Source organism: Barbus barbus (assembly GCF_936440315.1).
Source record: "Barbus barbus genome assembly, chromosome: 3".
Taxonomy (NCBI): domain Eukaryota; kingdom Metazoa; phylum Chordata; class Actinopteri; order Cypriniformes; family Cyprinidae; genus Barbus; species Barbus barbus.
Window position 1 is genome coordinate 37,475,986 of NC_136731.1, and position 24,807 is coordinate 37,500,792.

Here is a 24,807-nt window from a genome sequence, read left to right on the forward strand (position 1 = left end):
TGAAATCACGCTCGGCGAACGTAAGCGTTGATTGGCTGCTTTGAAAAAACAACCCCTCTGTTTTTCGTTACTGACTGAATCACTCGCCCGTCAATCATGTTACGCACGTGGTGACGTGAGTGCTATTGACCAATCAGAGCGTTTGTTTTTGAGTTGTGGTAGGCGTGTCTGACAGCCGAGGAAAACAGGAAGGGATGCAGTTCTCAGTGGTTCTCCTGCTAACCCTCTGCTCTGGTTTTCTTGATACCGTGGAGTTTCTCAAGGCCAAAAATAAACCTCCTAAGCAGGTACAGAGCTATTTTTTTTGCCAAGACGTAATTACTCATTACACACATGAGCTAATTATACGACCTCAGCAGAAACGGTAACTGTTTAGCTAGCAAGTTAGCGAAGCAACTGTCTCAACGCCTGTGCTGCTGAGCTATCACTTGTTGCATTAGTGCTAACGGTGTAAGTTAACCAGACTAACAGTGATGCAATATATTATGTCCCCAATACACGCTTTAAGCTTGTTGTGGGCTGACAAGCATCTATAATCAAGCAGTCACCCATTGACAGTGTGTCTTTAACATTGGACAACTTATCAAAACTAACCCCAAGTTTAGAATTAGGATAGCTAAATGACCTGGATTTACAGTCGAACAGTATTGTGCATGTGACACTAAATCAAGTTATCACTGTATCTTATGCTGTAAAGGCGTCTGCGCTCGTGAACACATTTCACTGAATGCTCAAGAGGATGAAAGACAAACATTTAGTTGTGCTCCCCTCAAATAGTGACTGGGCGCTGGGGTACTGACAGCTGCAGTGGTTGGGCAGCTGAGGTTTGCATTGCCTAGCTGTATCTTATTTCATAAAGACATTATAACCATGTCGTTTGTGAGATAAATCAAGCTAAGTGTTGCTTCACACACAATATAGAGTGCTCTTTCTTGGCTCCAATAATGTTTCAAATATAATAGAAAGCAACAGGCCTCTAGAATCCAAAACATGCACGATTGCTGTTTTTAAACTAGATTTATAAAGTAAAAACGTTAAGTGTCTCAGTGTTTGTCCTTCTTGACTGAGTCAAGTGTTAAAAACATTTGTAGCTCTCTTATGAACTGAAGACACACCCTAATCAAGCAAAACATGGTGTCTGTTGCAGACTTTTTATTTTAATAATCAGCAAGGATGAAAGATTCGAGAAGGAGTCACGTTATATACGCGGTTACTAATGTTTAATTTAAATTCATGTTTTAATTTTTTTGCTGTGTATGCAAAGCACCACACCACACCCCCCTTCTCGTGTACGTGATCTGTATGTGCTCTATATCAAGTCTGTTGAGATGATGAAATCAACGCATGCTGATCTTGGGATAAATTGGGACCGTGCATGTCACTGACCAAAATTGAAATTTGAATAATAATAATAATAATAACAACAGCTTCTGCTCTGATAGTTACTGTGACGCAGATAGACTAAGCAAAGTCCAGAGAGAGAATAGCGGCTGCGTTGAGCGAAATGCCTCAAAAGCAGATCTGGATCCAAACTTAGCGTCAACGTGCGTTGTTTTATCGCAAACATACGCTAAATGACAGGTGTGCTCGCTGTTGTGATTAAAACTAGAGAGTTTGTGAGTCAGAGTTGCTGTGGCTACGAGAAGCTCCCAGTTGCGCTGCGCCGAGTTGAACCCCAGTAGGAGCAGCAGCCAGGAGAGGACGACTTTGCCTGACCTCGTTTGCGCTTTGAATATGTTCAAATTCCTCAAGTTTTGCTCTCGAGAATCTCCGAACTCATGGTGAAGAGAAAGAAGACGCCGTCTGCTTCTGAAGAGCTCGAGAATGGGTAAGAGTGCGTGAGAAACAAGCACTTTAGATAGAGGTCGAATGCGCGAAAGATTTCGGCTCGTCGTCTGTCGTTTCTGCAGGGCGCTAAAGTGAAGGCGCTTGAATTTCAAGGTAAATAAAGAGCTCGCTCGCAACCAGAGCCTCGCGAAACTACACAAAAAAGGAGGCTGGGAGGAAAGCGCGATGTGTGTTTTGTGTGTGTCGAAGGGCTGTGTTTCGACGCGTTTTGTCGGGACTGTGAGAGGGGATTTGAAACAAACAGCGGCGGCCATGTTGAGTTGAGCAGAATGTCGTCTTTCCAAGTTGATCGCTGTTTTGTGTCGCGGAAAATGTTTGCGATTATGCTTCATTTGTGTTTGCGCAGGATGACAGTGGGTCAAGGGGGCGGTTCGGGAGTCGAGGGCCCGATCAAAACGGACGGAAAGCCCGACGGAGGCGAGGATGGAGAGAGCGCAGATCAGGCGAGCGAGGAGACGAGTACAAAGAGAGTCGGAGAGGAAACACTTAATCCATCAAGCGCCGCCAGCCCCGGTTCGGCTCCGACTCTTTCCAGCCAGACACTAAGCCCAGCTGGAGCCCAGGTGAACCCGACAGCGCTTTCCCCGGTCCTGGCCGCCCCGAGCAACCAGGACCAGCATCATTTTCTCCGCTCCAGCGTGCGACCTCCGAGCAAACGGATACGGAAAGATGCCTCGTCCGCGGCGCTGAACGGTCACGGCGGTGCGAAAGCCAAAGGTGAGTGGCCGTCTCGACGTGGGTCCGCTGACCACCTGTCAGTGCATCCCTTTTCTGCACTTTTATCTTACTTTTGAACGTGTTTTGACGCAATCTGGGCTGCTTTTGGTTTGACAACGCGGAGAAGCTCTCATGCTTTCTGGATTGAAAGTGACTTGACAAACTGCTCACACTGAAACCTCTCAAACCTCAGCACTGGGATGCTTGGATTGCTTGTAACCACATTAAATAAGATGCAGTGCACTATTTAAAATCAGCAGGCTCAGTGATTATTTATTTATTACCCTTTCATATCACTAGTTTAGATGTCACCCAGCAGCAGGTGACAAATCACTGTCAGGAGTTTCATTCTGATGCATCTGATCAGGAGATGGTCACTTTGCATCAAATCAGTAATCTGTTTGCGACTTAAGTGTACACAGGGGCTATAAAAGGTAATCAGTACTTATTTTAAATTTAGACAATAGGCTTGCATGCTGTAATGTATTCTGTATGCTCTCATTGCATGCTCTCTTGTGTAAGTAAGTGGGGAGAGTTATTGGCTTCTCCGGTTCCCCACGTGTTGTTTTTGGATCAGTGCACTGAGCAGCAGGTCTGGATGCCCTCCGAGGGACTCCACACACTTCCTGACACTCTTGTTGACATACATACACATTAACATAGTGCATACATTAAAAAAAAAAAAAAATAGGCTAATAATCTGTAGGCCTCTCTAATTGATAACAGAAATGTTATATTTTTCTATTAGGTCTCAGCCTGACGTTATGCAATTATTTTCATTATTAAATGTTATTTATTTGATGTGAATATTTGCTTTTTAAAAGTGTTTATGGCATGCTTTTGTAAATCTCTAATGTTCAACCAAAAATAAATTTAGCAGCCCAAAGTATTATAAATAAATTGCACAACCATTCAAATTAAGCTTGCTCATTCCAGCACTCTTTACTGATATCTTGTGCGTATTAGTGACAGTTGTTGTTGTGTGTGTGTGTTTCCTTTCATGTTTAATTTTGTTTTTTGTTTGGTGTAGCTATGCGTGGTGAAAGTGATAAACCATAGTGTCAATTAAATTACTGGTCAACAGTGCTCAGTAATCTGAAAAAACGTGTATTTTTGCATTAAGACGTATGTCTGGAAAAAAATGTGTGTATATATAGACGTGTAAAAGCCATTCCGAAGTATATTTAAGCACAATATTGCATAGTTGATGCTTTTATAGATTCACATTATGATATTACTGTTTCTATATGTTTTTGTGTGTGTGTATGTATATATGAAACTCTCGTTGCAATGCTTTTTTCAGCACGTGTTCAGAACTGACATACTAACCCTCTTTCCTTTCCTCTCTGTTTCTCAGGTGCAGAAGCAGGTCCCTCTGTGTGTGTGACAGCCGCTGCAGGTTCAGCCGGAAGCTCTGGGGCAGGTGGGACATCCAGATCGGCCCCAAAGGGCCAGGGTCCTGCAGAGAAGGAGGAAGGGGGGAGTCAGAAACGAGTGCGCAGACAGTGGGAGTCTTGGAGCACTGAGGACAAAAACAGTTTCTTTGAAGGACTTTATGAGGTGATTTGTCAGCTTTAATGATGAGAAAACTCACTGAAAGTTCTTGGCAGCTGTTTGGACTTTTAGTAAATTGCAGGTGTTTAGTGGTGTTTTGAGAATTAGTACAATAACATCTCCAGAATTACTTAGTTAATTTCATTATCAACATTTGCATCCCTCCCTGACAGACTGATAGTTAAAAGTCCTAATAGGTTTAATTTATTTACATGTCATCTCTAAAGGTATAATTGAGGTCTGTGATGTCTTTTATTGATTTATTTCTTAGCAAGTTCTAATTTGACCCACACCTGAAGGGTTTTGTATTTCATTGAATCTTTTGGATAACAGCTATAAGTAACTTTTCCACTGTCATTCTCTCTCCTTTCCTCTCATAGCATGGGAAGGATTTTGAAGCTATTCAGAACAATATTGCTCTTAAATATAAGAAGAAGGGTAAACCGGCAAGTATGGTGAAGAACAAGGAGCAAGTGCGGCATTTCTACTACAGGACCTGGCACAAGATCTCTAAACACATTGATTTCAACAACGGTGAGATGCACAGTTTATATTTTGTATGACATTTACAGGCTACAGTGGAGTCCTTTGTTTGGGGTTCAGACACACTCTAGAAGGATATTGTCTTGTGGAAAGCCATCCTCTGTCCTGCTGCTCACCAGACTGTTAGTTGTCAAGAGTAGTTCCCAAATATATACACTACTGTTCAAAAGTTAGAAGTCAATAAGTTTTTTTTTTTTTTTGAAAGAAGTAAAAGTGACAGTAAAGACATTTATAATGTTACAAAATATTTCTGTTTCAAATGAATGGTGTTCTTTTAGGTAATGTACAAATAGCAGGTGCAAACAAGTGCAAATTTAAATATTCTTTCTGAAAGCTGAACAATAACAGCTAGTTTTTTTTCATGTTATTTATTAACTAACATTCGAATTGAGCCTTTTTCTTTGCATGAATTCTAGGACGGTGTACCTGCAAATACCTCTTCAAGTTAGCTTTTTTTCCACCAATTTTCATTACGCATGGCTCACACTGGGTTTTGTTTCCCAATCGGGTCACACATAATTTGTTTATCACTCAACTTACCACAGCAAAGATATACGTGTCATCCAATTTAAATTCAGGCTGTCCCCTTTATCTTTGAAGTTTTTAATTTTCTCGGCTGCCACGCTGCCTGGTTTTTGTCAGTCAGGCATTGTCAAATCATGAGTGTGCCCACACCATGCACATTTGCTTGCATGTTAATGATTATATATCATATCCTTATGGTGATGTAGTAGCATACATAAATATAATATAAACAGCATTAACCTCCACTGTGACATTCCACAATTTCTTGTATTTTATTGGTTGATTCAAGGTGCACTACCATTCAAGTTTGAAGTTTTATCCTTGCATTCAGCAAGGATGCATTAAATTAATCTAAAGTGACAGTAAAGACATTTGTAATGTTACAAAAGATTTCTGTTTCAAATAAGTGCTGTTCTTTTGAATTGTCTATTCATCAAAGAATCCTGAAATAATGTATTATGGTGTCCAATAAAATGTCACATAATACAGGATAAATACTCAATGCCTTCATGCTCTTATTCCTCATTTTTCTGTTGCTTCCTTTTGTCCATCTTTCAGTGTATTCACGTGTGCTGAAAAAGTCCTCTCAGGAGCTCTATGGCCTCATCTGTTACGCTGAACTCAGGAAGAAGGTTGGAGGCTGTAAGTATATCAGGCAGTGGGTTTTGTTGATCAAGGGGGGCATTTTAAGTGTTTGCACATGGGGACATTTTGAATGTAACATTCTTTGGTGTCTTCCTGTTTCTTCTAGTGATGGATGACAAAAATGTGGCCAAGCTAAATGAGCTTATCCAACAGGGGTAAGTGTGTGTGTTTGTTTGAGAGAGAAAGAGAAAGTAATGCACAGTACTGATTATTTAGGTAATGTCTAATGGGATCATCTACTGTATATTTCCATAGGTAAAGATTGAGGTACATCTATAATTTTGTTTGTTCATTGTTTCAGGGCCACAACAGTGCGTTCCAAAGGCAGAAATCTGAGGATCAAAGCTCCCATGTGCCGCGCCCTGAAGAAACTCTGTGACCCAGATGGTGTGTGTGAGAGAGAAACAGAGAGATTGCTTTATAGACTCTTAAAAGATTGGTTTTGTTAGCAAGTTAAACAGACTGAATAGGAGTAAGAAGAGAATGCTGACAAAATGGAGCACTCTGGGTATTTAGGTGGACCAGGGCGGTGGATGAGTGTGCCGTGGCTGCTCTCCAGGGTGTAGGAGGAGTGGTTTTTCATGGTTTCCATGGTTTCAGGCTGTGGGACTGATTGGGAAATGGGCGGTGATGCAGATTTAGGCCACCATCAAAATCATGGAGATGATGGTGTAGGCTTCATAGTATTCTTTTCTCTTGTTCTCTGTTTCAGGTGTGAGTGATGAGGAGGATCAGAAGCCTGTGCGTTTACCCTTGAAGGTGGCTGTCGAACTTCAACCCCGGAGCAACCACTCTTGGGCTCGGGTTCAGAGTCTAGCCCATAATCCTCGGCTCAGGTGAGCTTCACTAATGCGCACACATGACCTCTCTCGAATACCTCACTGATCCACCTCCTTCACATCATGCATTCACGTGGCTTATTTGTTATTTCATTGCTTATTGGAAAAAATTATTTTGTAATCTGTAATCTGCAAATTGGTTGGATTTTGGAAGTAGGAATATTTCAAGCAGGAATTTGTATAAATGTGTGTGTATTCAATTCCTTTTCAATTCAAGTTTATTTGTATAGTGCTTTTTACGATACAAATCGTTGCAAAGCAGCTTTACAGGAAATGAAGTTTCTACAATATATTTATATATTGTAGAAACTTAATATATTTAACGTATGGCAAAATTTGGTAATTCTGTATGTTGTCTGAGGGTTGGCATCCTCTGAGATCCTCTGAGGGGTTGACATAATCTCTTCTCAGGTGTTTGGTCATCTCAGATCATTTAAGGGTTGGATCCAGACTGACGCTTCAGTAATTAAAACGGGATGTTAATCCCGTGGCAGAAACTGAGAAACAAAGAGACATAATTAGCGTAGCTGCTGTTCCATCAAAGCAAAAATGATTTGTACAACCCAAGCTAAAGAATAATAATGTACATTTGATCATATATGATTGCAGTACAAAATTATAAGATGCATTATGTGAATGCTTGGCTAAAGAGATGTGTCTTTAATCTAGATTTAAACAGAGAGAGTGTGTCTGAACCCCGAACGTTATCAGGAAGGCTATTCCAGAGTTTAGGAGCCAAATGTGAAAAAGTGGACTTTGCTATCCTAGGTACTACCAAAAGTCCAGAGTTTTGCGACCTTAGGGAGCGGGTTGGATTGTAGCGTGGTAGAAGACTGGTTAGGTACGCAGGAGCTGAACCATTTAGGGCCTTATAGGCAAGTAATTATATTTTGTAACTGATACGGAACTTAATAGGGCAGTCGTGGCCTAATGGATAGAGAGTCGGACTTGTAACCTGAAGGTCGTGGGTTCAAGTCTCCGGTCCGGCAGGGATTGTAGGTGGGGGAGTGAATAACCAACACTCTCTCCACCCTCATACCACGACTGAGGTGAGACCCTTGAGCAAGGCACCGAACCCCCAACTGCTCCCCGGGTGCCACAGCATTGGCTGCCCACTGTGTATGTTCGGGTGTATGTTCACTACTGTGCGTGTGCACTTGGATGGGTTAAATGCAGAGCACAAATTCCGAATATGGGTCACCATACTTGGCCACACACCACTTCCCTTTCCCTTTAATAGGTAGCCAGTGCAGAGACTGTAAAATTGGGGTAATATGATCATATTTTCTTGACCTGGTAAGGACTCTAGCTGCTGCATTTTGGACTATCTGTAGTTTATTGAAGATGCAGGACAACCACCTAGCAGTGCAGTACAATAGTCCAGTCTAGAGGTCATGAATGCATGAACTAGCTTTTCTGCATCAGAAACAGGTAGCATGTTTTGAAGCTTGGCAGTGTTTCTAAGATGGAAGAATGCTGTTTTTGTAACATGGGAAATATGATTTTCAAAGGAAAAGTTGCTGTCTAATATAACACCCAGATTTTTTACTTTAGAGGACGTAACCGTATATCCGTCCAGTTGCAAATTGTAATCCAAGAGATTCTGTGTACTGTTTTTTTGGTCCAATAAGTAATATCTCTGTCTTATCTGAATTTAGTAGGAGGAAATTATTGGTCATCCAATCTTTTACATTTTTAAAACCATCTATTAGCTTAGTTTAGAAGTTTCATCTGGTCTTGTTGAGATATATAGTTGAGTATCATCAGCATAACAATGAAAACTAATCCCGTATTTTCTAATAATATCATCAAGGGTGCTTGTACATATGCAACATGTATATTGAAAATAGCAGAGGACCTAGGACAGATCCTTGTGGTTCTCCATACTTTACTGGTGATACTTGAGATGACTCCCCATTTAAATGAACAAAGTGGTAGCGATCGGACAGGTAGGATCTAAACCATCTTAAAGCCTGCCCTTGAATACCAGTATAGTTTTGTAATCGATCTATGAGTATGTCATGGTCTATAGTGTCGAACGCAGCACTAAGATCAAGTAAAACTAGCAATGAGATGCAGCCTTGGTCTGACGCAAGAAGTCATTTGTAATTTTAACAAGTGCAGTTTCTGTACTATGGTGAGGCCTTCATAGAGAGAATTCTTTTGGAAGAAGGAGCACAATTGAGCCATAAACATAAAGACATAAACGGAAGATTTGAAATGGGTCTGTAATTTGCCAGTTCACTAGGATCTAGTTGTGGTTTCTTAATAAGAGGCTTAATAACCGCCAGCTTGAATGGTTTTGGGACGTGACCTAAAGATACGATGAGTTAATAATATTGAGAAGCGGTTCTTCTGCTACAGGTAACAACTCTTTCAGAAGTTCAGTGGGTACAGGATCTAATAAACATGTTGATGGTTTAGATCCACAGATAAGTTTATTTAGCTCTTCCTGTCCTATAGTTGTAAAGCACTGCAGTTTTTTTCTTTGGGTGCGATGAATGAAGCTGAAATACTAGACGCAGTAGAATCTACATTTGTTATTGTATTTCTGATGTTATCTATTTTATCAGTGAAGAAATTCATAAAGTCATTACTGTTAAACTTTAGGGAATATTTAGATCGGGTGGCATCTGTTTATTTGTTAATCTAGCCACTGTGCTAAATAAGAACCTTGGATTGTTTTGGTTATTATCTATGAGTTTGCGGATATGCTCTGCCCTGGCAGCTTTTAGTCTATAGCTGGACATGCTATTATTCCACGCAATTCTAAAAACTTCCAAGTTAGTTTTTCTCCATTTGCGCTCAAGATTACGAGTTTCTTTCTTGAGAGAATGGGTATAACTGTTGTACCATGGCGCGTTACGTTTTTCTCTAACCTTTTTCAATTTGAGGGGGGCAACAGCTTCTAATGTATTAGAAAAGATAGTGCCCGTGTTGCTAGTCATTTCGTCTAGTTCACATGTATTTATGGGTACACAGAGCAGTTGAGATAAATCAGGGAGGTTATTTGTGAATCTGTCTTTGATGGCTGGTACAATAGTTCTGCCCGTACGATAATGCGGAGCCATGTAATTAATAACAGTAATACGCAGCATGCACGATACAAGGAAATGATCAGTAACATCATCACTTTGAGGTACGATATCTATATCAGTAAGATCAATTCCATGCGATATAATTAAATCTAGCGTATGATTAAAACGATGAGTGGGCCCAGTGACATTTTGCTTGACTCCAAAAGAGTTTATTAGGTCAGTAAATGCAAGTCCTAATGCATCATTTGTATTATCAACATGAATGTTAATATCTCCGACACGACACTTAGCTCTTTATCAACATTAACCAATAGATCTGAGAGGAAATCTGCAAATTCTTTTAGGAAATCTGTATCTGGCCCTGACGGTCTATACACAGTAGCCAGAGCAAGAGACAGGAGAGATTTCTTTTGCATATCTAATAGTGTAACATTAAGCAGAAGTATTTTGAATGTGTTAAACAAATATGTATATATGTATAGTATTTTTTGTTTTTCGTAGTATTTTGATTTGTTTAGATTTCATGCTGTCTATATTATTTTTTGGTTAGCTTTTATTATTTGCAGTGTTTTTTTTAGATTTCAGTTTTATTTAGTATATAAGTATTGGTATAATATTAAATAGTGATTTTATTTTAGTCATGAAAATGTATTTTGATGCATTCTCATTTCAGATTGACTTCATAATGAGTCAGCATGAGATGAAAATTTTAAATATATTTGAAAATTATGTATATTATTGATATTATTGTGAATGATTCATCCATACATGATTTATTTTTTACCCTTTTTTTTACCTCACAATTTTGAATCAAAATATAACTCGATCTGCCGGTGAAATGCCAGATCTTTCTCTGTTGACATATGCCGGACTTTTCCAATCATTGTATCTCCTTAAACACACACCTGCAATCTTGTGCTCGTTTGCTTCTATTTTTCCTTCTCAAACTTCAACTAACAATCAATACATAGAACCAAGTCCCTTACATTTTTTTTGTTTTTTGATAATGTTGTAATAATAAGATGTAATAAGATGTACATTGTAAAATCGAATTAGTTAATCTTACTTTTTTTAAAAAGCATGCAAACCGATTGCCTTAAAAAACTGAGCAAAAACACTTTTTAGTTTCAGCAACTAATTCATTTTAAGTTAAATATACCAATTGTCCAGATAACGATAGCACACGTGCATGTGCTAACATAACCAAAAGAGAGACTATCACTGCATCAACAACTGCAGTTAAGGCTTTTTAAACAAAGCTGTCTATAGTATTAATATTTATAGTCCCAACCTTGACCTAGCCACAGGCTCTACTGCTTAACACAATGGTAAATGCAGACATAACAGAAACCCTTTTAAAACCAAACGTTACAGAATATTAAACACTAACACATCTACCCCTATATTAATCTTGTGCAAAAACGCATAAAAATAACCATTAATTTTAAACATTTACTCCTGGGGTCTGCAGCAAAGCATGCTGGGAACTATAAACTAGTTTAACATATTGGTGCTCATAACAGTCAATTTATCTAACTAGGGTTTTCTAAATAACAAAAGCAAAGTATGCAAATAGTAAAGATTACTTGATATACAACAATTGCTTGATTTTAACTGTAAAAATCTAGTAAAGTAAACTAAAGTGTTTATTAGTTTTTACAGTGTACGTCACCATTACAGAAGAAAAGATCTGTCATGTTATTGCAACATTAAAGGTACAACAAATTTGCCAATGCTCATCACTGTTCTGTTATTGTAGGATGGTTGTCGAGTTGCACCGGAAGGTCTCCACTCTCATTGAATTCCTGAAGCAAAAGTGGGCTGTCCAGGATCAACGAATCGTATCCTTGCATTCAGATCTCAGCCAGAGATCTCGGCATGCACAGTCAGGAGTTTAATTTCCTTCCTGTTTCCTTCCTCATCTGTTTTATGAGATACATTTGTGATGGATTTGGTTGTTTTGATTGGGAGACATGTCAAAGATCCCTATGCTTAAAGCAGTACTCAAACCCAAACAGTACATGTGTTTTATAACAGTAATTCTCCTTAACTTGTTACTTGTAGCGTAAGAGCCTGGCAGAGCGAGAAGCTCTGGACGGCCTGGCCCAGACTAGTGAGTCGGAGGACCTGTTCCTGTTTCCGGCAGAGAACAGCACGGTTACTACTTTGCCAGGTGTGGCTCGTGTTGTGCACTCAAAAGCTTCCTGCACGGTACACTGGCAGGAGAGTGGACGTGGCCGGACAGGTATTAGGGACTTACCCGCAGCTCACATTTTGGGAATTCAGCCTGCAAGAGGAAAATCAGGCAAGTCTGGTCCGGTGGGAGGAGACCTGAAAAAAAATGACGGACATCCTGTTGATGGTCCTGATAGCAGCACTTCAGCTCCGGGGTTGGAGATCAGTGTAAACCCAAACCTGAACACTACCTCTCCAGTCAGTCCAACCCTCACTCCATCACTCCCCATTGGACCGGAGGGAAATGCGGTGGGGACTCTGGAGCAAGAGGTAGTGAGTCAGACTCAGACTGATGCTAGTGGGCGGGACAAAGAGACTGTGACTCAGGGAGACCCCGCCCCAATCGAGGGCCGGACTGAGGAGCCTGCAACGGCAGGAGGGGTTGCATCAGAAAAAGCACCGCCACAATCAGAACCTCAAGGGCGTGGCGAGGAAGTGAGCGGGACTGGAAGATCTCCTCAACAAATCCAAAACGAAGGTTGGAGCTCACAGGGTTCTGAGAATGTGACACTGGCAGAAGTCTACCTCATGCTGGGCAAGCCTGGGAAACTACAGCTGGAGTATGAATGGCAGGCTAAACCCCAACCCTCAGCTCTGCCCACCACTCAAAGTGTGCTTCGGTGTCTCCTGAGACTTGTGTCATCAGAGGTCAACCCCAAACCAGTGAGTCTGTTTTTTTTCCCTCTTTCTCTAACTTTACACTTGACCTCTACGATACCTCAAGGCAACTATAAAAAGACACAAAACAAGCTTTTGCCAGAAATTTGTTTATCTGTGGTTCTGTTTATTTGTTTATAATTTAAATTATATTTTAAATTTTATTTTAAATGAAAAAATTCATTATTTTTATTTTTATTTATTATTTAATTACTTTTTCTTTTTTAAATTCCTAGACCCCGGAGGTGTGTTCAGTGGGCACTTCACCTTTGAAATCAGGTCAAGAGGAATCGTCTGTGACTCCACCAGGCAGAGCTCCAGCTGGGGCGACCCGCAGTCCTAGCTGGGGTCGACAGCAACACGCAGCACGCTCAAAAATACTTCTGAATAATGCAGTCATCACAGGTACACTTTGACAGAATGGTGTCTTATTTTCAGTTGAACTGTGTCATTTCTGTGCCACTAATTGGAATTGCAGAAATAAAGACAGTTTCACAAATATCCCCTGATTTACCTTCTTGATGGCAGGTAGTTATGCCCCAAACTCACGACATTGGTCGATCAATTGTTACTATCTAACTCTACTATCAAGTTTTAGGGAAATCAGTATACAAATGGTTTATTTATAGTTGCACATTAAACTGGGATAAAAGAAAGTATTTAAATATTGAAACACGTCACCTTTAAAGCCAGTTTAATAAACATCCACCCAGAACTGAGTGAAGTTTATATCAACAGATAACAGCTGGAAAAGCCTGAGGTGTTTCACCTCTTCTTAAACCAAAAACTTCATATTCACTCAATATTGTGACAATTGCAAGTGTTGCTACTCTGTATCAATTTGACCAGCTGGAACTTAAATAGATGTGTTCTCCACAGGTGGGAGAAACCTGCCGCGGGGAGACAGCGAAGGGTTTGCTGTCCCGACAACCCTACCTCCTAACAGCTCCCGCCAGTTGCGGATGTTCTCTCCTAATAAAGAGGCGGAGCTAGCCTTTCGCCAGCAGCTGGACTCCATCGGTGTGAGTTGTGTTAGTGTTTCTAAAAGGGAATAGAACACGAGGGACATGCTTTTCATCTTAAAATATAATGGTGAAATTTATTTCAAGTTGTCAGTTGCCCAAATCATATAAACTACCATTCAAATGTTTGGGGTTGATAGATATTACTTATAGAGATATTATTGTTTAATTATCATTTGTTTGAATTTAATGTAATATATTTATTACAATTTAATCTAACTGTTTTCTATTGTAATATTTAAAAAAAATAACTAATTTCAGCAGCCATTACTCCAGTGTTTGGAAATCATTCTAATATGCTGATTTAGTCATCAAGAAATATTTCTTATTAATATAAATTTAGAAAATGTTAAATTGTCACTATTTATCAATTCCAGGCCTTTTTGCTGAATAAAACTATTAATTTATTTAAAAAACGTAGTGAACCCAGACTTTTGAACCATACATATATATGGTACAACAATCTCACATGACGTCAGCAGGGTTTTTTATTTTTTATTTTTTCTCCTGAGGGACAAATTTACGCATTTCTTCATCAGAAACTTTTTCCTCTAATCATGCTTTTTTTTTTTTTTTGTCTTTAGTCAGATATATTTTCAAAGCAGCGGAAAATAGGGAGGGGGCGTCCACTAAGGAAACCTCTCGTGGTTCAGGTGAGTGTGGACGGAAGATTCTGATTGCTTTTGTTCTTAGAGCTGTAAAAGGATGACAATGTATGTTTTTGTTTTTTCAGAGAACGCTGCTGCCACGAACAACTGGAGACACTTCGCCTCATGTTTGCTCCTTCTCTATTCTCTCCAATTCATCTGCTACAGGTAATGAACACACAAATGCGTAACACTTTACACATACAGTGGCCGAAGTATTTGGACACTTATGCCACACTTAAATGCATGAATGCCATCATATAACACAAAATCACACCAAAAGAAATGTTAATATAGCGAAAGTGAAAAACATTCTTTTAAAGCAAAACATTTCACGTAAAGTAAATTTTTGTATATACAAAAACAAGATGTACTATTCACGTATTTTGATCATTTTGGCACCAGTTTCTTAAAAGTAGTTTACAAAAAACTCACATAAGCAGTACAATTGTTTAATTTTTAACTGTTCAGGTTTACTGTATCTGTCTGATTAATTTCAATGCAGTCGCTTCTTTTTAAATATTTTGTGTATCTCTTTGTCAGGAACTGGTTCGTTTCGTCCAATACAAACTCGTCTCGCCCCATCGAACCGCCAACTTTCCTCAAAAGCTTCGTCCGCTACAGCCAGTTCTGCCCCCGCTACTCAGCTGTCCAGTAAGAATCAAATCAACGCTAAATGATAAAAGATGTATTTATCCACTGGACATTTAAAACCAACTGCTACATGCTCTTTAATGTCTCTTTAATTTGTTTCAGGTGCAATTGACCTGGCTGCAAAATCTGCAGGTATTATCCCTGGCAGCCCCTGTCGGGAAGTGGAGGCCCCTAGCATAGATAAGGCCATTGTGGAGTCTGAGGAGGCCATGGACTCGGCACCTGCTGCACCTGAGCTAGAGTCAGATCTACTTGATCGGGAGCCTTCTGAGGTAAGAACTAATACCATTCCTAGATCCGCTTTCACTTTTGGGTGCACAATTGATCATATCTTGGTCTGTTCTCATTTTACTCTCTTTATCTGCAGGAATCCCTGCAGAACGGTGTCTCTCCACCATCTCCAGGGGGCGGGGACTCCCTCTTGGCTCCTCCTAGTGTTGCTTCCTTATTGGATATCTCTCTACCGGGCCCCCCAGAGGAGTCTCTACCTTCTGGAGAGCCACAAACTCAAATCAGCGACTCCATTATTGAGCTCGCCATCAACTCGCACTATGGTATGAGCTGTGGGATTGAACCTGAGTATTAGAGGATCTCAGTGGGATCATTTTGTTTTAGTTGTATCTACTCGCTCACTTTTTGCTCTCTTTCTCAGGTGATGGATCATTGCTCTCACCTCCTAAACTCAATGGGAGTGATAGATCCAAGCTCCTTCCCTCTTCATGTGACAGCTGGATGCCGTCCCCCACACATGACCCTCAGTGGTACCCCAGTGACTCTACTGATTCAAGTCTTGGCTGCCTGCTCTGTAAGTATCAAACGCATCTCAATTTCCTTTTAGCAACAGATGTTTATTCTAGATATTATGTATATCAGTAACACTGCAGGAAACAAAATGATAGTGTTAAAATGATGAGTTTGAAACTAATTTATTGAGCTTTCTTTAAATATATATATATATATATATATATATATATATATACATACACACACACTAACATTTCTAAACAGCTTACTGACAGAATTCTGGAAAGTAATTAATACTTTTATTCAGCAAGGATACATTAAATTGATCAGAAGTGACAGTAAAGACATTTATAATGATACAAATGATTTCTATTTCAAATAAATGCTGTGCTTTTGAACTTCTTGAAAAAATCCTGAATTTTTTTTTTTATTAGGTTTTCTACAAAAATATTCTTGAGTGCCAAATGAGTATTTTAGAATATTGTTGGGATGGATCATGTGACACTGAAGACTGGGGATATGGCTGCTGAAAATTCAGTTTTGCATCACAGGATTAAATTGCATTTTAAAATATATTAGCTTTGAAGACGTGTATTTTAATTTACATTTAGTCATTTAGCAGACGCTTTTATCCAATGCTACTTACAAATGAGGACAATAGAATTAATCAATATCAACAAAAGAGCAATATTATGTAAGTGCTGTGACAAGTCTCACTTAATCTAAAGTAGGAAACAGAAAGGTTTTTTTAATAATTTAAAAAAGTAGATAGAAAGAATAGAGAATGCTAGTGGTAGAGGGTCCTTTTTTTTAAAGAAAAAGAAAACAAGTAGTAGAATAGAAATAGAAAAGAGAGTGCAAGTGTTAGAGGTGCAAGTTTTTTTAAATGAATAAAAAGAAAACGAGTAGATAAAATACAATTAGAATAGAGAGTGCTAGAGTTAGGGGGTCAAGAGTAGATGGAAGAGATGTGTTTTTACCTGTTTCTTGAAGATGGCTAAGGACTCAGCTGCTCGGAATATTACTGTTTTTATATTATTTTTGATTAAATAAATACAGCCTTGGTGAGCAAAACAAACTTCTTTCAAAAACATAAAAATTAGATATTCATTCATTCCACTGTCTTCCACTAGAATACTTCCTTTAGAAGGAATTGATGTAAATAAATACAGCCTTGGTGAGCAAAACAAACTTCTTTCAAAAACAAAACAATCAGATGGATGGATAGATAGATGATACTGAGGTACAAGAGGCTGGTTTCAGACGGAAGTCAAAATGTCCACAGTTACCTGTCTGTGTTCGTACTGCAAAGCTCCATCAGTCTCAGCACTATTGACAAACGCATCCTTGTGTTCCTGATTTGCAGCAAGTCTGGCATCTCCTGATAAGACAAGAAGGACAGCCCTGCCCCCTTCGAGTAACACAGCCTTACTTGGACCCAGTTTACTTGACAGCAACTCCCACGATTGTTTTCAGTCCCGTGGCCTGCCGGACGCAGCCGAGGTGAGAGGAAACACAGAAAGTCCCCAGCTGCTGTCTGGTAGACTAATGTCATTTGATATGGCACATTATCACCTGGCGCTCCTTTAATTGTTTTTTTCTCATTCTGGCTCGCAATGAAGATAAACAGGAAGTGAGCGGGTTTCAAATGGTGTATGCAGATTAAATCAGGCATCTATCCTCCGCTTTGAAAGTGTTACACGTTTATTGCTGTTGTCATTTGGCTGTTTTCTCGCTACAGGTGGATACCCAGCTGGCCTGTATGATGAGCGAGAGCAGTGTCGACTACATTGCCCGCTTCAATGACCTCGCACAGGAGCTCTCCGTCACAGAACCGACCCTCCCACCTCCTCCAGAGGACTGATGCAGTTAAGCGGAGTGCAGTTCAGCTGTAGGAAGTGCAATAGACTGGCAGGGTCCACAACAGCCTTTGGGCTCTAATGTGTTCGTGTGCGTGCGTACATTCGTGTGTGCGTTCGTGTGTGTGTGTGTGTGTGTGTATCATTCTGTGGCTATTGTCTTATGAGCCACACCCAGGACACTTAAACAAAAAAAAACTCCAGTTTACAGCGCAACCTCATGTACAGAACAAACAAGACCTGCCATATCTGAACAAATCCCGTCTTCTCATCTGTATATCTGTCTCTGTTGTCTTTTTCTCACTTTTGTGTGCGTGCATGTGCATGCATCTGTAAGTGGAGCTGCGGATTGTCTTTGTGATTTCTGATCTATTGTACACAACGCATTTGTGCGAAACCCTCTAAAGCCATAGGAGTGCGTCTGCGCACACTCTCCGTTTTTGAGACCTCAGATTCTGATTGGTTTATTTTCATCTGAATGTTGTAAGTTGGTGAAAGCCACACTACTGAAAGGGACAAGGGCTTTTTTTGTGAGATTACGAGGACTGAATATCTAACACACACTAAACAAATGACTGATAACACAAATGCAGTGTAGTTGCATCAAGTGAGATTGAACAAATTACGCTATTTTTTCCCCACAACACTAGGATTTTTGTTTCCTGCCGAATGAATATGAAGCCAATAATTTGTAGATTCTAAAACTTTTCTTATGTCAGACTGTCTGTGTGTGTGTGTGTGTGTGTGTACATATGTGAGTGTTTGCACAGATGTAAATATACAATAACAGACCCCAGTATTTACTGCTTTTGTAACATATTGTAAATTATTGTCTTTTGGATTTATTTATTGATAACTCACTGAGACAGTGTTTTTTGTTTAACCTGCCAGATCCAGGCATTTAGGAGCTCCTCTCCGCTGTTTTAAAGACTTCTGTGTTGTTAAAGGGGGTTTTAATCCCAATGTGTATAAATAGAGCTACAACAAATCCTTTTGTGTCTGTCAGTGTTATTTTAGTATCATTGAGATATAGTTTTTATTAATATTTTTACATTTTAAATCATTTTTGTCATTTTTAAAATGTCAATGTAGTTCTTATTTTCTTAATGTTTAGTTTATTTCCGTACATAAACTTAAACTAAATGAAAGTAAGAAAAGTTGCCTTTGCAAATATTTTGAACAAGTTTAAGTTGTTTTAAATATATATTTTTTATGTTCATTTTATTTCAGGTAACGAGATATATATTCATCTTATTTCAAATAGTTGCAAAGGCGACATTCCTCATTTTCATGTACTTTATGTATTGAAACACACCTAAACTAAATGAAACTATACGTATATATATATACACACACACACGCGACTGAATATATATATATAAACTGTGTGTATATACATATATTTGTGTATATACACACAATATATATATATTTTATTTTTTTTATTTTTGCTGGATTCTGTAGAGGGCGTGATAGCTTCGTCCCATCGGAATGTTATTGGACAGCCGAAATCACGTGATAGTGTTGATTTCCGGTTTCTCCATTCAGTCATATGGGTCTTAGTTTACGGAAGGTAATGTGTTATTATTCCTACCAGTTTATTTTATGTTTGCGAAACAATACATGCAGATACAGCGGTCTTAGAAATACGGATTATTAGATATATTAAGACTGTTTCGGTTGCATAATGCAATATTGAAGATAGTTGTTGTGGATTAATTAATGTAACGTTACTATACATCAGTGATAATTACTCTGCATAATATTACAGTGTATTTTGAACTAATTTTGTTTTTATATTTCAGCTTTCATTTTAGTTTAAAAATATTAGTAATTTCATGTTTGTCATTTTATTTTATTTTTTAAATAATTTAAAATATTTAATTGTTCATCATATTTTTATTTCAATTAAATTTATTACATTTATTTAAATAAAAAAATTTAATGTGTAAGGTATAAGTATTTTATGTGCTTAACTGGTCACCTTTTTTAGGTTTTCACCATTTTAACATTTTTTTATTTTTAAAATACAAATATTTTATTTATGTCTAAACGTGTGGTATAAAAGAGTTATACCGATCATATACAATAAAACAATTTCATGTTTGTCTTCAAAATATTGTCTCCTACGTAAACAGCATGTAAAAAAAATAGCCACATTAAAGTTCAATGGTGTTTTCACAAAATGCTGCCATGTTACATTTAGATAAAGTTTTAATATATGTGAATTAATATATGCATATGTGTACAGTCACATGGAGCGTGTGTTCGGTTTAGGCGTTGGGCCACTAGCAGCTGGGACTGTGGGGCTGCTGATTTTGCTGAAAGTGATCCAGAGATTGAGACACAAGCAGAGTGTACAGGATAAAGTGGTGGTGATCACTGGAGCCAGTTCAGGCCTGGGCAAAGGTTACATGAACATAAACTCACTTATAATGCTGATCATAATGTCTTATCAATGGCATTTGGCTCTAGATATTACATCATTAATATTCTCAATCTGTCTTTTTGTGCCTCAGATTGTGCGCGGGTCTTCCATGCGGCGGGGGCCCGACTGATCCTGTGCGGACGGGACCAGAAGAGACTACAGGAGGTCGTGGAGGAGCTGGGAAACAAAACCAGTGGAAAGATACTGGTGAGAACATGCACTCAAAGTTATGTTATATACACTAGGCAAATATATGCAAGCATACATATGTCCAGTCTCTTAACTAGGTTTATTTATGGCTTTCTTTTTCAGACTTACACTCCCTGCACTGTCACCTTTGACCTCTCCAACACATCTGTGGTTTCCAGCGCCGCCGAGGAGATTTTGAAGTGCCACGGTCATGTCGATGTCCTCATCAACAATGCAGGCATTAGTTACCGTGGCAACATCCTGGACACCCATGTATCAGTACAGCAAGATGTCATGGAGACTAACTACTTCGGTCCTGTTGCTCTTACACAAGGTTAGTGGAGACGAGTCTCAGAAAGAGATCAGCGGAATAATTACATATATCTGCTTATACAGTAACTTACCAAGGCTGCATTTATTTGATTTAAAATACAGTTAAAACTGTAATATTGTGAAATATTATTACAATTTAAAATAACTGTTTTCTATTTGCATATATTTTAAATAGTAATTTATTCCTGTGATGCAAAGCTGAATTTTCAGCATCATTACTCCAGTTTTCAGTGTGATGCTTCAGAAATCAGTCTGATATGCCCGATTTGCAGCTTAATAATAGTTTCTTAGTATTATATCAGTGCTGAAAACAGCTTAATATTTTTGTGGAAACCGAGATACTTTTTTTTCAGGATACTACGCTTGATAGAGAGTTAAAAACCAGCATTTGAAAAATAAATATTTTGTAACATTTTCTTTACTGTCACTTTTGAGCAATTTCATGTGTCATTGCTGAATATTATTTAAAAATAAATAAAAAAATAACTTACTGGTTATTTGACCAAGTTTTAAACCATAGTGTATGTGGGTCAAAGATGTTAAGATGTCTGCATCAAAAGAAATTTACAAAAGTGATTTTATTAAGGCCCGGTTTCACAGAGCGAGCTTAGACTAAGCCAGGATTAGGCCATTGTTCAATTAGAACATTTGAGTCATTTTTATTAACATGCTTAGAAAAAAACATTACTGGTGTGCATCTTGAGACAAAACAAAGGCACTGATATCTTTTAAGACCAGTCAGTTTCTTTCAGTTAAAACAGCTCACACACTTTAGTCTGGGACTATGCTTAAGCCTTGTCTGTGAAACTGAGAGTAAATGTAAGTAAAGTGTCTACTTTTAAGGTTTCAACTAAGTTTTTGGAGAATAAAATGTCAAAATTTGGTTGAAATAATGTTACATTGTCATTCAGTGTAACACAATATTTATGTAAAAATTCAAACCACATGCTTATTCTGACTCCTACATATTAAAATATATAAAGGAATAAGGGAGCATATAAAATTTTATTGTTTTAAATGAATTATTACTGAAAAATGGGCAAAACCTAGGATAGTGGCAAATTTAAAAAATGTAAAATTATAACTAATTAGTATTTGGAGTCTTTTAATATGTCATAAATTGATTTTTGTTGTAAATATGCCTGACAAAATTGTTACACCGAATGACATTTTAGTGGGTGTCTTCTGTAAATCAGGGAACAATGTATGATATTTATTTTTGCTCAGAAAAACAAAAACAATTGCAATTAAATTTAACAGAAAACTTTTTTTTTTAATTTTGGGGGAAAACAACAACAATTTAAAGCAGTATTACACTTATTGTTTTTATGCTTAAACCCTTTTTCGTCTTTGACCCATGTATATTATTGTAAAAAATAATATTAAATGTGAAAAAAATACAAAATTATAGACTTGTATAATGTGCTGTAAATTATATAATTTAGTATGTATCACATTATACACAGTCAAACCAAAATTTATTCAGACACCTTCAACATTTCTCACATTATCAGTTTATTAGCTATATTTTAGAAAATGGTAATAAAATATGACAAGAACTCCGAGTTAAACTGTGTCAGAACAATAACTTTGATAGAAAGGTATGTAATGAATTAGGTTGAATAGCTGTCAGCTGTTAAATTTAAGTACACAATTAGATAATACCAATTTAGGTCAACAAATTACCAAGCAAAGCTTACATGTTTTCAGCCCTTGGTGTTTTACTGTATGAAGAATTTTTGGGTATAATGTCACATTTTACTTTATTGTAAACTTTCCACATAAATTAACTGTAGTGTCCTGCACCCACTAGTAAAAAAAAAAAAATCCAAAATAATATCTGGTGTCTGAATAATTTTTGGTTTGACTGTATGACATTGTTAAAACATTTTTTTTATTCCATCCAGCCATTCTGCCTTCGATGGTGGATAGACGCAACGGACATATTGTAGTCATCAGCAGCGTGCAGGGAAAGATCTCCATACCGTACAGATCTGCATGTGAGTATACGTTCACAAAAGAAGGTATTTCGAGGGAATTCAAAGATTTTTCTTCATTAATAAAAACAGTATTACATGTGATCCTGTACCTTGCTTGCATATCTGAAATGTTTTCTGTCAGATTCTGCATCTAAGCATGCGACGCAGGCCTACTTTGACTGTTTGAGGGCAGAGGTGGACCGGTTCGGCCTGCAGGTGTCAGTCATCAGCCCTGGTTACATCAGAACCAACCTGTCCATTAATGCAGTCACGGGGGACGGCTCCAAATATGGAGGTGAGAGCATGATGTTCGTGTCAGCAATCTGAGTTATAAAAGATGTTTTGGAAAATTAATACACAAATTTTAATATTATTCATACGTTTCTTTGTGTGTGTGTGTGTGTTCTTTTGGATCTGAAGTAATGGACAAAACCACAGCGAGGGGGTCGGATCCGGTGGACGTGGCACATGCTGTTCTGAGAGCGGTCTGTCACAAACAGAAAGACGTTGTATTGGCTGGGCTGCTGCCTACTGCAGCCATCTATCTGCGCACCCTGTGGCCCGCTCTCTACTTCAGACTGATGGCTTCACGTGCCATAAAAGAGCACAGAGTGAAGGAAGAATAAGAGAAAACAGTGTCTTTGCGTCTTTCTTCTCAAGATTTCATAGTCTAATTTTTATGCCTAAAGGTTAATGCTCATGGAATGTATTTAATAAATATAAAAAAATGGATTCAGTTGCTCGAATCATTCCTGATCTTTGAAAAACACACCAGTCCTTAGATAAGCAAAACACACATTCATCACACAAGAACCAGATTACATCTATTTAATCACATTTCTGCTGGTCTTAAACCATTTTAAACTTCCACAAATTAAGGCCTTAAATTCATAAAGATGCAAAATGAAGATATGAAGTCTTGATTTTTAATAAAATGAACAAAATTGAGAGTTCATCTTAAAAAAAAAATGGGTATGACTTCTTGTCAGTTTTGAATCTATCTTGATTTTTGTTTGTGTAAAATTATTTGGTAATGGAGATTTTAGATTTCATTTTCCAAATTTGAAGTGCTGCTATAATTCATCCTTCATTTTTTTCCCCAATAGGTCTTAAAATGTCTTGCCTTCATAAAAGTCACAGAAGGTCCATTATATTGTCCTGTATTGATTACTTATTAACCCTAATTTATTATTAACTGACGTTTCCACTCCATACACCCTATTAGACTTGGCGCATTTTCATTTCACCTTTTGCCTACAGTTATAAATCAAATCGCATGTCTGTTTGTACTTCCCTTTTGGTTATCACTGATTATCATCGCAATGTTCAGGTGGTCCTTATTACAACAGGAAGTTGAAATAATCTGAACGTTTAATGATTTATGTTTTAATAAAGTTCTCACATGCCTTCTGCCCTAATTATATATTACTTGAAACATTTCCATAGCGACAAAAACAATAAGAACAGATGTGGAGCATCACTGCAAGGACCTCCTGATAATCTGGTTATGACAGATGCTTATGACTCTGGTTTTTTTTTTTTGGTTGAGATGCGCCACACATATGCAGCTATGATCTTCTTCAAAATTAAAGCTGTCCATTTGCAACATTTTAGTACTGAAAAAAACCCAAAAAACTATGGACTTTGCAATGCCAACCAGGTGATTTTTGTCTCCAAATAAGGTTGATACTGGAAACTCAGCAGACATTTCTGTCACAACAATGTTATTTAAATGGCGTTCAAACAGTCAGTCTAAACACAACGAAAATGACTGCCTCGTTCAGTCCTTCGATTCCACATACAGCTCTAAACTCCCAGATATAAAAAAGTGTCCATGTGCATGAAATATGTGGTATTTTGCCCGATTCTTCTTCCACAAGTTTACCTTTAAAATGCCTTAAAACTGAGAATGTGAAACTCATCTTAAGCCTAGTTTCCTTTTAAACCCAGTAAAGCATTAACACCATTTTAGAGTTAAACGCCTCTGGACTGAAAAACCCAATTCCAGTCCCCTTAAAACCCTGCTGAATTTGATCTGCATATTTGATCAACATATGGACTCACCTTCTGACCTGAGATCATCACAATCATGAACTATGGAAGAATTTCCTCACATAACCTAGACATGAACTTAGCCTTTGTGTTCAGCACTAATCTTGAATCAATTTTACCTTAATTTATCTTAATTCCTAATTAATCTTGAATTAAGCATTATTTCTTTAAGTAGTGACACCTTTTAGGACATTCTAAAACGTGGTTTTGATGAACCTGAACAATGTTTTAAATGGCCAAAAAATGCCATCTTTATGAATCACTGACAAACCATGCATCTGACGTCAAAACTACAACAA

At 38.1% G+C, this 24,807-nt stretch overlaps 2 protein-coding genes across 3 annotated transcripts; both read left to right on the plus strand.

Moving 5' to 3' along the window:
• The first annotated feature begins 166 nt into the window (after nt 1-166).
• LOC306857315 (protein cramped-like) lies at nt 167-18,512 on the plus strand. 2 transcript variants are annotated; one of them, XM_079397210.1, is made up of 20 exons: nt 167-287; nt 2,195-2,565; nt 3,923-4,125; nt 4,500-4,653; nt 5,746-5,829; nt 5,939-5,987; nt 6,134-6,219; nt 6,545-6,668; nt 11,469-11,550; nt 11,774-12,607; nt 12,838-13,006; nt 13,481-13,623; nt 14,208-14,276; nt 14,357-14,438; nt 14,814-14,924; nt 15,027-15,196; nt 15,292-15,478; nt 15,577-15,729; nt 17,035-17,171; nt 17,410-18,512. In XM_079397210.1, exons 2-20 carry the CDS (start codon nt 2,196-2,198, stop codon nt 17,530-17,532), a joined length of 3,330 nt encoding a protein of 1,109 aa, XP_079253336.1. In that variant the 5' UTR covers nt 167-287; nt 2,195; the 3' UTR covers nt 17,533-18,512. The 2 variants fall into 2 exon arrangements, with proteins under 2 accessions (XP_079253336.1, XP_079253335.1); XM_079397209.1 differs by lacking the exon at nt 167-287 and adding an exon at nt 1,290-1,828.
• Nucleotides 18,513-19,059: 547 nt separating this feature from the next.
• LOC306857445 (dehydrogenase/reductase SDR family member 7B-like) lies at nt 19,060-23,863 on the plus strand. Its single transcript, XM_079397390.1, has 7 exons — nt 19,060-19,100; nt 19,779-19,936; nt 20,047-20,162; nt 20,268-20,478; nt 22,385-22,477; nt 22,599-22,751; nt 22,877-23,863. The coding sequence occupies exons 2-7, from the start codon at nt 19,783-19,785 to the stop codon at nt 23,080-23,082; spliced, it is 933 nt and encodes a 310-aa protein (XP_079253516.1). The 5' UTR covers nt 19,060-19,100; nt 19,779-19,782; the 3' UTR covers nt 23,083-23,863.
• Nucleotides 23,864-24,807: the final 944 nt, after the last annotated feature.

Coding starts and splice junctions, on each gene's coding strand:
- LOC306857315 (XM_079397209.1), top strand. CDS start 1,779: ATGGTGAAGAGAAAGAAGACGCCGTCTGCTTCTGAAGAGCTCGAGAAT. Junction 13,007..13,480: donor GAATAATGCAGTCATCACAG/GTACACTTTGAC, acceptor TGTTCTCCACAG/GTGGGAGAAACCTGCCGCGG. Junction 14,925..15,026: donor CCCCGCTACTCAGCTGTCCA/GTAAGAATCAAA, acceptor AATTTGTTTCAG/GTGCAATTGACCTGGCTGCA.
- LOC306857445 (XM_079397390.1), top strand. CDS start 19,783: ATGGAGCGTGTGTTCGGTTTAGGCGTTGGGCCACTAGCAGCTGGGACT. Junction 22,478..22,598: donor CATACCGTACAGATCTGCAT/GTGAGTATACGT, acceptor GTTTTCTGTCAG/ATTCTGCATCTAAGCATGCG. Junction 22,752..22,876: donor GGACGGCTCCAAATATGGAG/GTGAGAGCATGA, acceptor TTGGATCTGAAG/TAATGGACAAAACCACAGCG.